The 15,686-nt window shown below is 40.0% G+C and overlaps 1 protein-coding gene across 1 annotated transcript; it reads left to right on the top strand.

Moving 5' to 3' along the window:
• The first annotated feature begins 1,274 nt into the window (after positions 1-1,274).
• On the top strand, positions 1,275-3,540 carry LOC125248049. The gene is made up of 3 exons (XM_048159640.1): positions 1,275-2,124; positions 2,822-2,968; positions 3,187-3,540. Exons 1-3 carry the CDS (start codon positions 1,935-1,937, stop codon positions 3,468-3,470), a joined length of 621 nt encoding a protein of 206 aa, XP_048015597.1. The 5' UTR covers positions 1,275-1,934; the 3' UTR covers positions 3,471-3,540.
• The last annotated feature ends 12,146 nt before the right edge of the window (positions 3,541-15,686 follow it).

Below are 15,686 nucleotides of genomic sequence, written 5' to 3'. Positions count from 1 at the left end.
TGAACGGTAGTGTATAATGCTACAGAAGCTTTGTATTTCAGATAAATGTTGTTCTTTTGAACTTCCTATTCATCAAGGAATCCTGAAAAAAAAAGTACACAACTGTTTTCAACATTGAAAATAATCATAAATGTTTATTGAGCAGCAAATCAGCATATTAGAATGATTTCTGAAGGATCATGTGACACTGAAGACTGGAGTAACGATGCTGAAAATTCAGCTTTGCATCACAGGAATAAATTACTTTGTCAAATATATTTAAATAGTACACAGTTATTTTAAATTGTAATAATATTTCACAATATTACTGTTTTTTACTGTGTTTTTAATTAAATAAATGTAGCCTTGGTGAGCAGACGAAACTTCTTTTAAAAACATTAAAAATCTTAGTGGTTCCAAACTTTTGGACTGTACTGTATATATATATATATATATATATATATATATATATATATATATGTGTGTGTGTGTGTGTGTGTGTATTGTCTATGTGTGTATTGTGTATATTGCCTAATCGTAAGCTTGTTCAGAAATGGTTACAAAATCTTGATGAATTAAAAAAAAAAAAAAAAAAAAAAACGTCCTCCCCCCCTTCTCGTTTAACCTCATTTAAATAAACGAATATTCGAATATTCGTTTATTACGAGCCCAAATATTCGAATACAATATTTTGGAAAAATGCCCATCCCTAACTGATACAAGCTCAGACTCATTTAGAATCTGTTGATGTTTTTTATATAGTGTCTTTACTTGGTGCCCTGATGGATATTGAAATCTTATTTATTTTTTAATTTTAAACAGTATATAGATGACTACTTTGTGGTAATGCAATGTTTGTGAACACAATTGTGTATGTCAGGCCATAAATCTCCAAAAACTATGCATGAGCGCTTGCTTTGGTGTTGCCACCCCTCATAGACCTCATGCCACCCCTTTGCCACACTATAAATAATTTTCTAGATCCGCCCCTGCTTAAAACACATTTTTTAACTGTAGTGAACTCTGCTCAGACCTCTGCAGACTGAAGCAAGAGCGTGCCACGCGGTAATGATGTCACAACTGCGACAAACGCAAAACTTTTTTCCCTCTTTTTCTTTTCTCATACATATATTAATTCCCAACTGAACAAATAGGATTTTGTGTGAATTTAAATTAAAACAAATTATAATACCCATTACATAAGATCATCAATGTAGTACAATGGCTGTACCATTCAAAGATTTAAAAACAAATGAATTCTGTCACACTTGGTTGCAGCAAACAGACAATGAAGAGGAAGATCAGATTAAAAATCTTTAATAACACTCAGAAGGTAAAGCCAAATAATGCAGCTGAATAAACTCAACTGATGCATTAACGTGAACGGATGAATTAACACTGAAAAGACTGCAACTTAAATACAAAGCAAATGAGGGAAATAATGACAAACACCTGTGATGATTAATGAATCTCCATAGTAACTATTAAGTGGCAGGAAACTAAAAAAAGGACAACAGGAACTAATGAAAGCAAAATAATGCCTCGTTTCCACTGAGAGGTACGGTACGGTTTGGTATGGTACGCATTTTTTTCCGTTTCCATTGTCAAAAGTTGTGAATGGTACCCTAATTCCGAACCGTACCGTACCACTTTTTTGGGACCCTTTCGAAGGGGTACCAAGCACAATAGTACCGTACCAACAGGGTGGAGCTACACTCTGCAGAACGTTGATTGGTTGACAGAGAATCATCACTTGCGCGTGCAAAGGGAATGATAAGAGGCGCGGGCGCCATTTTTAAAAGTTTACGGTTGCAACACAAATGTCGGTGCGCAGTGAAGCTTGGTCGACCCAGGAAGTGCAGACCTTCCTGGGTATCATCAGTGAGGAAAGGGTGCAAAGGGAACTCGATGGCATGGTGAGAAACTAAAAAGTGTTCCAGTGTGTTTCTAAGAGGATGGCTGAAGAGGGGTTCCAGCGGACGCCCGAGCAGTGCCGCGTTAAATGCAAGAAGCTGCGGAGCGAATACCGTAAGGTGAAAGACCACAACAGCCGGAGTGGCGTAAACAGAAAGAACTGGAAATTGGGAAGAGGAGGCGGCATCGATACGGCCACCTCTCTGCTGGAGTCAATGATGGAGTCTGCCGGTAAGTTCTTATAGTTGTATAATAAAGTATACAAAGATCACGGGAAAGCTCACATTCAGTGTACAACTTTAGAGCAAGCCTGTTGTTTGTTGGTTGTTTGCTAGCCAGTGAGGTAGCATCCAGTTATTTGCAAGCTAAGAAGCTAGTTTATTAGCCAGTGGTGGACGAAGTACAAACCCAGTAACTTTACTTGTGTAAAAGTACAGATAACTTAATGAAATAGTACTCATGCACGTTTTTTAAACATTTACTTGAGAAAGATTACAAGTACTTCATTTTGTATGAATTTAAAGTACTGATCGATGAACGTCAATTTATAATTTATGCAATTTTATGTCCATCCTACTGCTCAAAATAGCTATTAATGATACAGTAATGATGATACTAAAGATACAGCTTAAAGGTGCTATAGAGGATGTTTTGTTTTATACATTTTTACAATATTACTTGAAACTGTCTTTACTAACTGATAAAAGACTATTTATTAGGTGCACTGAAAGGAATAATATTAATATACATCATCTGTGCACAAGGTAGGGCCTTAAAAACATCAGCCAATCGTTTATGTGATGATCACATAAACGATCTGCACACGTCTCTCACAAGGAATGGCAGTGATTGACATGTTGTATGTTCTGTGTTTATCTTGAACCTATTGTTGCAGTTTGTGTAATTAAGGTGACTTGTAACTTTTCAGCTGAGGATCCTATCAGTCAGGAGGAAACCACAGAGGGACTGTCCACCTTTGAGAACTTGCCTGCAACTTCGAGTTCGCTTGCAAGTACACCGACACCACCAGAATCAACGTCATCACCTGCGAGAGCACCCCGTTGTACACCCATCAGTAAGATATGAAAACCAGACTAAAAAGTCATACACTGAACTGTACAATTTTTTTTTTTTTTGGGATCGATAGTAATACACTAATCTGGACATTGCATTGTACTGCTATAAATGTCTCCCCCCTACATATATCTTCATAAGTTACCATGTTTTGCTCAAATCACAAGGATTAATATGCTTCACTAAACAGCCAACATTGCTGTCTGTTTTGCATTCTAGGCAAGAGAAAAAGGGGTCAGCAGGATGTTGCTGCAGCCCTGGTAGAGATGCAGGCCGCTGATGTGAGGCAGCAGGACTGGTTAGAGAGGATGGAGGATCGTTGTGACCGACGCTTTGAGTTGATGCTGGAGGAGGCCCGTGAGGCAAGGCGGCATGAGGCTGAAGTCACCCGGCAACACATGGAGCAGACTGAAAGCTTCAATCAGGCCTTCCTCAGCACACTCAGTCAGCTGGTGCAGGTGTTGAGCAGCTGCCGTGATCCTGTGCCTCCATCCAGCCACTAGTTGTTGTTACACAGCTCATTGTTTTGTAGCACTTGTTTTACTTTTTTCAAATTAAATAATTTTTCCATTACCACATGTCATGTGTTCTATGGCTATCTCATAGGCTTCTTCCCGTACCCATTCTACAAATTGATGTCATTCGCTAAACGTTACTGACGTCAGGTGTTCACTTTCAAATGAAAATTTCCTGATAATTTACTCACCCCCATATCATCCAAGATGTTCATGTCTTTCTTTCTTCAGTCAAAAATAAATGAAGGTTTTTGATGAAAACATTCCAGGATTATTAAAAAATTATAAAAAATATTTATAATATTAAAATATTATAAAAAAAAAAAAAAATTTAACTGTTCAAATACCGCATCAGACCCTCTCGTACATCTCTGCCCTCCTCTTCTGCATCCTGTGCCAGTGCCACCACAGGCTCTGCTGCTACAGGTGTATCCCATTCATGTTGGTAATCCTCTCCATGACTTTCACAAAGATTGTGCAGAGCACAACAGGTTAACACCATGGATTTCACCAGTTCAATATCACTGTCATTCCTCTTCATAAGGCACCGCCACCTTCCCTTAAGCCTCCCAAAAGCATTTTCTACCACCACCTGAGCCCTGCACACTTTCTTTTTGTAGGTCAATTGTTCTGCTGTCGGTCGGCCATTGTCAGGAAATGGTTTTAGGAGCCAATTCTGCAAAGAATAGGCAGAGTCTCCCAGCACATAATAACCAGCATTCACACCACTGATGTTCCTGGTGCAAGCTGGGTAAAGGCATCCACGCTCCACTAACTCCCACAATGTGGACAGTCTCATGCACACTCCCAGCCATTCCTGCATATACACTCCAAAACAATCCTTTTCCATCTACAACTCCTTGCAGGATGATGGAATGCCAGCCTTTTCTGTTGAAGTAATCGCAGTGGTACTCCTTTGGGGCAATAATGGGTATGTGACACCCATCAATGGCACCAACACACAGCGGAAGTCCCCATGATTCTCAAAGTAGGCTGCCATTTCTTTAAGCTTCTGCTGGTCAGGGAAACAAATCTGTTCTGGAACTAACAAAGTGCAGGCGGCCTCACAGAATTCCTGCACACACTGACACACTGTTGTTTTGCTGACACCAAAAAGATGGCCAATACTTCTGTAGTCGCTGTTGGTTGCCAGCTTCCATAGTGCGATGGCAACTCTTTTCTTCAGGGGAATGCACACTCTGAAGTTTGTATCCTGTTTTTCCATTGCTGGACACAACTTGGTACAAAGGCACAGAAATGTTTCTTCAGACATCCTGAAGTTGTGCACCCACTGTGTGAATCCTGGAACAATCACATCCCACCATTCATCTGATCGGTTGAAAGTCCAAATGGTTGGTCTGCGGCGCCGATTTTGCAACAGATTGATCATCTGAAAACACATAGCAAACATAATGTCATACACACTGTAGCAGTGAAGGAGGGTGTGTTCAGGTCCTTTAAATAAATGCAACTACCAGGTGGCTGAAACACTACCCCATAAAGTATACAGGAAATTACAACATTGAAAGTGTTACCTTGGACAAAATAGAAGATATAATTTCATAAAATATCCAATATACTCCACAAGACAGGCCAATTTGGTGTTATTGAAGTCAGTTATTGATTATTGATGTTATTGATTATCAAGACAGTGCAAAGTGCTTTTTAAGTAGACTGTAGGGTTCCTTAATTCATAAAAAGATACATTAGCACATGTCAGACGAATAACATTGTAAGACAGGACATAGCTTAGCTTACCCTCCTGTGCCGTCGTTTTTGTCTGGCCTTTTGACTTGCGAGGTTGTCCGTCTCGTCCCAGCTCCTTAACATTTCCCAGATTTTCCTGTATTTTTTCGGCTGTGTTTTTCCTTGCAGCCTGCAGCCTTTGCTCAAACAAACCTTGTCTCCTTCTTGTGACAAACAGCCACATGCCAAGAAGCAAGAACAAAATCTGCACTATTTCCTCCATTGTTGTTTGCTAGCTTTCTTCTTCGCGCAAGAATTTTGTCGATCGCTACGTTCTGGCATACACCACGCCTATCAAGTGACGTCGAATGTTACGTTCCGGCTACACCACGCCTATCAAATAAGGGTACTGTTGGCGGTGGAAACGCAAGCCTGATCAGGGTGTACCATTCCGAACCGTACCAAACTGTACCGAACCGAACCGTACTGCTCAGTGGAAACAAGGCATAAGAGTCCATGCAAATGAAAGGAGGGAGGAGCCACGATGTAGAGGTGGGCGATGACATCTGGGGGATGACCAACGGAGATGGAGCCATAGTTAGGGGATCCCAGGGAATGGACGGAAGGCTGAGGGGAGTGAGCGACACTGCTGGCACTGGAGACCAAAGTGGTGCCGCGGCAATGAGCATCTGAGGTGGAACTAGTGTGCCTGAGGCGGAGCCAATGCAACTGAGGACGTAGGCAGAACCGGGGGGAAGGAGGAGCCTGATGAAGCTGTAGGGGTGGTGAGACAGAGCACAGTGGAAGGCTCGCAAGTTCGTTGTGCAGGCAGGGTGATGACCAGGGGTTAAATTTGGATTTGTTTTGTGTGGGGCTCTGTGGTTTCAGGGGTGCATGTGTGACTACAAAATTGTATCAATTGACAAACTAAAATATAAGTTGCTATAAACACTAAAATGCAGATCAAAATCATTCTATAGATGCTGGTAGTGTGCAAAGCTACATCTGATGACAATAAAATCTTTCTGTAGGCCTGTGCCTTCTCCTTTGTGTCAGTATCAAATATAAGAGTGATTCTACCATTAAAGGAGAGAATATAAATACAAAATGCAGAGTTCGACATTAAGCCTTGTTTTGTGCTTGTATTTTGGACAACTAAATTGGTCATTTATTTGTCAGAGTAAAAAAGTATCTTGCCTGGGGGAAAAAAATGATTTTTTTTGTGTAGTGTAAATATAATTTCTGAAACAAGCAAAATTCTCATCAGTGTTTTATCAGCAGTGACATATTTAAATCTGCATATTTATGTTATTTACCCTGGGGGATTTTATTAACCTTTATAAAGGGTATTTTCCCTAAATCTAATTAAATTTATGTTTAATCTTTTATTTCAAATTCTTATATTCGAAAAAATAGTAAAACACTATACCCAGCCAGCAATGACATGTGGGGCCCAGATGGGTTAACTACGGGTTCCATGGGTACTGTGTGGGCATGGGCTTTGGCTGGGTGAAATCAGCGGGTCCCATGTAGGTTTTGTAGTACGAGTCCCACATAGGAAGCCCATATGAGCTGATTACATGGGCCCCATAAGGGACAGGCATGGGCCAAGTGGGCATGGGTTTGATCTGGGAACACATATATGGGTCTTGCATGGCATATTTATGGGCCAAGTGGGCATGGGTTTGAACTGGGAATGCACATATGGGTCCTGCATAGAATTTTTATGGGCCAAGTGGGCATGGGTTTGATCTGGGAACACATATATGGGTCTTGCATGGCATATTTATGGGCCAAGTGGGCATGGGTTTGAACTGGGAATGCACATATGGGTCCTGCATAGAATTTTTATGGGCCAAGTGGGCATGGGTTTGAACTGGGAACACATATATGGGTCTTGCATGACATATTTATGGGCCAAGTGGACATGGGTTTGAACTGGGAATGCACATATGGGTCCTGCATAGAATTTTTATGGGCCAAGTGGGCATGGGTTTGAACTGGGAACACATATATGGGTCTTGCATGACATATTTATGGGCCAAGTGGACATGGGTTTGAACTGGGAATGCACATATAGGTCCTGCATAGAAATTTTATGGGCCAAGTGGGCATGGGTTTGAACTGGGAATGCACATATAGGTCCTGCATAGAAATTTTATGGGCCAAGTGGGCATGGGTTTGAACTGGGAATGCACATATAGGTCCTGCATAGAAATTTTATGGGTCAAGTGGGCATGGGTTTGAACTGGGAATGCACATATGGGTCCTGCATAGAATTTTTATGGGTCAAGTGGGCATGGGTTTGAACTGGGAAAACATATATGGGTCTTGCATGATATATTTATGGGCCAAGTTGGCATGGGTTTGAACTGGGAACACATATATGGGTCTTATATATATTTATACAACAGTTCTGTCTGGTTCTCGAATCTGATTGGCTGATAGCCATGCGATATTTCAGTGATAACAGCACTCCTCCTACCTTTTCACCGTTTGTATCACTCCGCTTGAAGTGACCGTCATGGCGGCCGACCAAATCAACCGCAATTTTTACAAATACTACTTGTTGTACCACAAACTGTAGTTTTAATAGTTTTTAGGCGAGAATGTAGTTGTTTAGACCTGAAATATGTGACTCATATTTAATAACAGCGCCTATTTTACAACTTGTTTTGACGTTTTCGGAGATGTGAGCTCCAGGGCGTCAGCGGCTGTTCAGTGCTTCTGTAACTGCCGAGAACAGCTTAATCTCGGCCAGTGCTTCGTGGATTTGCCGCTGGCTCTTATAGTGGTTAAACATGAGACATTATTCAATTTGAGTACATAGAACAGGCAATCTTTGGTCTTTATTAATATATTATTTGTTCCAGAGCAAGTCGAATTGTGCTATGTTAAATTTGATAATAATAAACGACGTTATGTTACATCATTATATGTAGCATATTGGCTTCAACTAGACGGCACATATCAGACGAAGACTCTTCTCCGCTCTTCAAATACGTAAAACATTAAACTTTATAAACATAGGGTTTTTTGAGTAAAGAAAACGCATTACAATTTTTTTTCAAACATCAGATCTTTATTTACCTTGGCATTGCATAGAGGAGATGTCCAAACTGCGTGCGCACTTCATTCACGAGGGGAGGCGGATTAATGTAATGAGGTTTGATTGACAGTTTCAGGATCCAATGGAGTTAAGAGGTTTTGTCACAAGCTCTTTAAAATCCTTTTCATTCGTTAAATATTTGTAAAACCCACATACAAGCGTAAATGTTTTTTGTTTTGTTTTTGTTTTTTGTAAATAACTAGTGCTTTGTTTGACTGAACTGTACAATTGTGCTTATTTGTTGTTCAATAAATATTATTTTTATATAAATATGTCCATTAGAAAGTAATATGGATTGAGTGAAAGTTACATTAATACGCCATTAGATGGCGGCAACACTTTACAGGAGGAATGAGTCAGTGAAGCACAAGAGACTTTTAAATTGAAAGGAACTTTTGCAAAGGAAGTTGTTTTTAGCGCTGTGGTGTTATACAAAGATCGCTTTCCTCAGAGGACATTCAAACGGACTTTTATAATGGATATAATATTATGGACATCGACTTGAAGAATGAATGTAATGCAATATATCAGACAGGTAATAGCCTACTCTCTCTCTCTCTCTCTCTCTAATACTGTATAAAATTCAATGTGTTTCAATTAAGCGACTCGACGTTCCTTCGTTACTAGTTCTAAAGTGACGTTTTAGAGTTAATAACGGAGGCTTGGTCCAACTGACAAAAGTCGCTTGTTTGCTCTTCCTGTAGTTATCTTTATATCACCTTGTTTAGAAATTAAATAAACTGTCCATGGATTATTTATGAAATAAATGTTTCCAATCTTTAAAAAAAAATAACTTGAAAGCACAACTGCACAACTTTCACTATATTGCTTTTTAAATAACATTAATATAGAAAAATAAATTTGTAGAACTATTTCTGAACATTAGTTTGATCTGTGTACAAAATATTATGTTCATGTTGGCATGTAGTTTATTATGTGCAGTATTATATGCTATCAATCTGCTATGGTGTATTTGGAAAAGCAAAAAAAACATTTGTATTTTGAATTAAGTCATACACATATTTTATACACATACACACATACCAGTATGTTTTATATTATCACACTGTCCGATGTTCAACAAAACTTGACTAACGTGCTTTTCGTTCTCTTGAAAAGTTAAACGCATGTGCAGTATCATCAGCTCACCGGTTCTCAAATCGGACATGTCCGAAAGAAGCGGTTCTCGGTTGTGTACTGATGATCCGAAAACCGTTGCAACCGATTCTTGACTCGAGAACGAGAGCGGTGCAGGCCGTGTATATTCGTTCGTGTGCGCCGCGCACGCGCACTCATATCAGCTGCTCTGCTGCTCGTGCCCGTCATCATCAGTTCTCTCTTCACAGCAGGTTAAGTCATACTGTTGGAGTAACTGAATAACTCCGGAATGTTGGTTTATTTCGAGAGGTAGTGTCAGGCACGTCAAAAAGTGAATAACTTTAGTAATTTGTGGATTCGTGTTTGCTTACTGGAGATGCGAACTGTTTGGAACGATTCAGACCGATTTGGTGAACTGGTTCATCCGGTTCACTGAAAAGAACCAGTTAAAAAGAACAATTCGTTCGCGAACCGGACATCACTACTGACAACTTGAGATATGAATCCGTGGCGGAAGGAAGTAGTGCTGCACAAAAGAGGGTTTTAAAGACACTCTGTTGTTGTTCTTACTGTTGTATAAACGCAATATCACACTCGTAGCCGTGCGATATGGCTGTATATCAGCACGCAGTGATTACCTACGGCACTCGGCCTACGGCCTCGTGCCTACGGACGAATCACAGCGTGCTGATATACAGCCATATCGCACGGCTACTCATCTGATATTGCTCATATATCTATGGGTAAAAAAGAACATCGACAACACAAACGCCATGACTGTTTTGGATGTATTTTTTGGAGAGATGTTTTGTTTTCTTTTTTCAGACATTTTTAAAAAATATATATTTTTATTTATTTACCGTACCTTGTAAAATTTAAATTGTTAAAGATTATGTTTGTTGTTCAATGTATTATATAACGAGTGTATTTTGTATTGTATTTTTGGAGGGTTTTTTTTCAGAGATTTTTTTAAAATATATTTTTTAGTTTACCGTATGTTGTGACATTGTTTTTAAAGATAACTTTTGTTGTTCAATTTAATATATTTCTTGCAGTTCAAAACATCAAGTGTCTTGTATTTATCTTGTACTTACATTCATTTTTCATTTTTAATTTTTCTTAGATTATTTCCTTAAATGAATGGTTGGGCTTACCTTGCATGAATTGCCCAGTTAGGACCAACATAAGATCCTTACAGAGCCCACTTTAAGCCCATATGGGCATTCACTGTTGAATCCTGGTGCAAGCCCACTTTAAACCCCTTTAGGCAGGTGGGGCCCAAATGGGTCTGACACATATTGCCCGGTTAAGACCCACATAAGACCCTTACAGATCCCACTTAAAACCCACCTGGGCATCCATAGCTGGCCCCCATGTGGATCCTGGGTGCAAACCCACTTTAAACCCCTTTGGGCAGGTGGGGCCCAAATGGGTCTGTCATGAATTGCCCGGTTAAGACCCACATAAGACCCTTACAGATCCCACTTAAAACCCATCTGGGCATCCACGGCTGGCCCCCATGTGGATCCCGGGTGCAAGCCCACTTTAAACCCCTTCAGACTGGTGGGCCCCAAATGGGTTTGGCATGAATTGCCCAGTTAGGACCCACATAAGACCCTTACAGATCCCACTTAAAACCCATCTGGGCATCCACGGCTGGCCCCCATGTGGATCCCGGTTGCAAACCCACTTTAAACCCCTTTGGGCAGGTGGGGCCCAAATGGGTTTGGCATGAATTGCCCAGTTAGGACCCGCATAAGACTCTTACAGATCCCATTTAAAGCCCATCTGTGTAGCCATGTTGCAAAGCCCACTTTGGACCCCTTTGGGCAGGTGGGGCCCAAATGGGTCTGACATGAATTGCCCAATTAAGACCCACGCAGTACCCTTACAGGTCCCACTTTTAGTATGTCTGGGCTTCCACGGCTTGCCCCAATGTGGATCCCGGGTGCAAGCCCATAATGGGGCCTCACATTTGCCGCCCATTGAAGCCCTCATCTGGGCCCCACATGTCATTGCTGGCTGGGTAGGGCTGTTACCAAATTAAATCATTTACACTGAAAAACTACAACTGCATTTAATAATGTTATGAGATTCTTTAAATATTTTTGAATATACAAATAAGAAATGTTGGTGGGAAATTTATACTTTTAAATATTGACTGACTCATTTGACTTCCTGGTTCTATGAAGCCACTCCCTCCAAAATACACAATGTGCTCAGATTGGTTAGCAGGTTGGCAGCTGGTCCAGTGTATTGTGATTCACTGAAGCGTCTGGAAACGCCATGCCCCTTATCATTCGTTATTACTAGTGCTTCAGTGAAAATGTAAATAATGGTGTCTATATTGCTGTATCAAATTGAGCCCGAATCAGACTCAGATGAAGAAGGTCAAACAGAACCTCTGCAATCGCTGCTTTTGAAGGATGTTTATGAATGGTATTTCATTTTATATTTATATGAATGGGGCAATGGGCCAAAGCCAAAGGCTGAAGGCCCTACTGTTTTCCTTAGCAAAATTATTTTTATTTCTAAGTTTTTGGGGTTTTTGTGGCCCTTAAAATGCTCAAAAACTCTTGAAACTTTGCACACACATTGGAATCATTGGCCATCAGGGCCGGGCAGAAGCTGGTACCCGGGCGTGGCAGGGGAGCTCGACAGCGCCCCCTTGAATGGTGCCTAAAAAATTTATCCATATATCAAACACGCTTGCACATATTTGTATGAAACTCGGTACACATATAGACCTCATCGGGTCTAACAACTTTCATGCTCTAAGTTATACGCCAGCTCAACAGGAAGTCAGTTATTATGGGTTGTTTGGAAAAATGCGTGCTCTGGAATTAGATATACTCCTCCTAGACGATTAATCTGATCACCACCAAACTCGATCAGCATGGAGTTAAGACATTGAGGATGCTAAATTGCGAGCGGATTTTTGATATCTCAGTTTGGCCATGGCAAGGCAACGAATTTATGACGAGAAAAGAAAAACATACATTGCATACGTCTGCATACATTGATTGATTTTTATGAAACTTCACCTGTGTGTTTATTATAGGTTGCTGATCACATGGATGTGATTACTGTGAGTCTAAGTTATAGTGCCTCCAATTGGCAGCAGGAAGTGTGTCACATTCAAAATGCTTTGAGATCACCCTATTTTTTTTTACCCGTTTTGTTTCAAACTTCATCAGTGTACTGTCAATACACAGCAGATACCTGTGAAAAGAATTGTGATATCTCAAACACTGTTGCCATGGCAACACATCAAACTTTAATTTCCATTTTGGATGCTTTTGAGACGCTTAGCATGCTTCACACTGCATGAAACTTGATACAAATGTCAGAGATGTCAACCAGTAGACACGGGCAAAGCCGTAGAAACAGGTGGGGAGGAGGGCCTCTATAGTGCCATCTTTTGATAAAAGTGGGGGGGTTAGTTTAAACTACAGTCACCAAATGGTACACATATTGTTCTCATTAAGCTGGACAACTTTCTAATTTACAGTCATTAGCTCCAACCAACAGGAAGTCAGATATTTTAGTTTGAATGTGGATTTTTCACACAGACGTAGACGTAGACTCTCTCTCTCTCTGTCCAACCCCCACCCCCTCCCTCCTCCTCTCCCCCTCTCCCCTCACTCTGTACAGTGTGTGTGTGTGTGTGTGTGTGTGTGTGTGTGTGTGTGTGTGTGTGTGAGTGAGAGAGAGAGTGAGTTTTACAATCATGATAAATTATTTAACCCTTTTATTGCAGACTCACTGTGCTTTAGAGTTTAGTGCCAACTCAAATCAAACACGCCTGAAGCCAGTGTATTTGTAGGCCACTGACAACATAGTATTACATTATTAGTTTGATAATTAGGTTAACCTGTTAACCTGTACTGGCGCGCCGACGCACCAAAGCTTCTTTGTTTAAATTAGATCAAATTTACTGTTAAATGTAATGTAATTACCTTGACAAACTATACATCATTAAAAAGATCTAAGACTCAAGCTTCAATTTTTAATCTCTATTTTACTCTTAATATCGTATGGTGTCTGTTATTTGTTAATATGCGTCGGGAGTTATGAATATGAGAAACAGAGTCGTTACCTTTTCATTGAAATATGAGCGTCAGCCTCAGCCATTGAGAAAAACTCATTTGAGATCGTCATGAAAAAACTTGACAAAATAACATCCCTCTTGGCTTTTAGCTTAAAGGCATGCACATTTGGAGAAATATTGATGGATTGTCATATGTTTATATCAATTTTCTATACAGAGGAGTAATATTTATTCAATTTTTACCCAAAACACGCTGTTTTCATCATTTTAGCGCTGTATACACTGACTACTGTGTTTTCAACTCATACCTGCAGCCAGAGGGCGCTCTGTGCACACTAGTCCACAAATGCTTCACGGAAGAAAAAAACATATCATGTGACCTCACAGGAACTAACACAGAGATTGCTGAAAACATCAATAAATATGCAAATTGACACTTTTGAAAGTAATAAATACACGATTGTGATGATATGTAGTTTATCTTTGTTATTTACGACATATCTGGTGTAAGGACTTAGCCTATTTATTAGCTCAATTTAATTGTTACAGGGAATAAGAATTGAATCAACTGTAAATGATTCACTGTAAATGATTCAGGATTAATATTTAACACTCCATCAATTATTCGTCCAGCGAAAATTGAGGTTAGAGTATTTTACCAATTCTGGACAAAATATTATTCTGCGGCCAACAGTAACAATATTTTATTATGATTATTGTTATTATTGTAATTATTATATTATAAGCAAGAGGTAACTTTTAGGATCTTTTAAGTTTAAGGCAGTAATTTGATACACAGCACAAGAAACTCGTATATGTGAAAAATCAAAACAAGATTTATTGACTACTTCTAATGATTACAGAAAACTAAGGCTAAACACACACATACATACATGTACACACATTCGCGGAGTTGATGAGTTATGAAAAGTCCCAAGTTCAGTGCTAACTTAACTCATAACCTGAGGAAAATCACAAAAGCAGAGCTTTGGCTTGATTCTTTAGGTTTAAAGGAGTTTCACCAGTTCCAGCAAGAGAGAGAGAAGTTTGCTTGTACCTGCGTTTGCTGTGACAGCTGAGGTAGTCGGGTTGTTCCGTGACTCGTGTACAGCGGAATCCCGTTCTGGATTGGCTGTCTTTCAGGTGACGTCTTCTCGGGAAAGCCCTTCGTTGGGCTGCGCGGAAGCTTTGAAGAAGGTTATTGGCTGGTGAAACGCGCTGTTCTGAGAGTCTGGCTGGAGCGGCTCTCTTCTTTGGAGACTTTGGTCAAAAGGTTTAACGGAGTGTTTCAGGGTTCGGGATGTGACGGCTGTTGCGGCTCGTGGATGAAGATAGTCAGCGACTGTCAGATGGAAATCAGCCACGGCAGTTAGATGGGTTCTTCAACCCTTCTTCAGCGTATCGATTCTTTGACGTATCTTTTACATATCTTTTGACAACTGGCTATTGGGAAAGCATAGTTTTAAAGGAGCAATTTGGGTCCATCCTTCAGATGCGATCCTCCAATGAGACGTTGCTACGGAGATTAGACACGCCTCGTCTATTGTCCATTGATCACACCGCGTGATATCTGCAGAACATTCTCTTGTTTGATTAACAACTTTATAAAGTTTCTTAATATTTTCCTGATACTGAATTTCAATGTTTCATTCACACAGAATTACAGAGAATTATAAACTCTGTATTTAGAGCTCAAACATGGCACACTTCTTACACACACATATTACGAGACTGACCTAATTAAAACAATGATTACAATAATGCATTTGAAGAAAACCCACATATTGAATACATTGAATAGACATGTTAGTAATTACATCATGGCATGTATTATTCTGTATATAGTTTAAAATGATTTCTTAATGATGGTCCATTCGAAGTTCATTGCACAGTTTTCAAGCATAGTTTAAACTTTGACCGGAGTCACGAGTGACCGGGTCAGGATGGATTGCTCAATACAAGGGAGGTATTGATAGGACAGATTCGTCTTCAAATCCGTTGATGGGTGTTTTCCTGTTCCGTCCGCTAATACAAGAGGGTTTTGTGAGAGAATCAATAGATTTAATGTGATCAGATCCACGTGATGGGTTCTGATTAGTTTATTGCTGATGAGCTAATAAGTCCTTTAGACAGAGTCCTTTGTTAAAAGAAGTCACGTCATCACTTCAGGAAATGGATCTTTTGGACCAAATGAAGCTTTGTTCAATCATGCCTCTGGCTGATGAAGCCATTTGTAAGTTCTGTCGAGCGGTGCCCTACA

The sequence above is a fragment of the Megalobrama amblycephala genome, linkage group LG1, assembly GCF_018812025.1.
Source record: "Megalobrama amblycephala isolate DHTTF-2021 linkage group LG1, ASM1881202v1, whole genome shotgun sequence".
Taxonomy (NCBI): Eukaryota; Metazoa; Chordata; class Actinopteri; order Cypriniformes; family Xenocyprididae; genus Megalobrama; species Megalobrama amblycephala.
Note: the sequence above shows the minus strand (reverse complement) of the source record. Positions and strands in the feature narration are given on the sequence as shown.

Bases quoted from the DNA above. Each gene is read 5' to 3' on its own strand.
- LOC125248049 (XM_048159640.1), top strand. From the start codon at position 1,935: ATGGCTGAAGAGGGGTTCCAGCGGACGCCCGAGCAGTGCCGCGTTAAA. The intron at 2,125-2,821 runs GTAAGTTCTTAT...GTAACTTTTCAG, and splicing joins GTCAATGATGGAGTCTGCCG to CTGAGGATCCTATCAGTCAG. The intron at 2,969-3,186 runs GTAAGATATGAA...TTTGCATTCTAG, and splicing joins ACCCCGTTGTACACCCATCA to GCAAGAGAAAAAGGGGTCAG.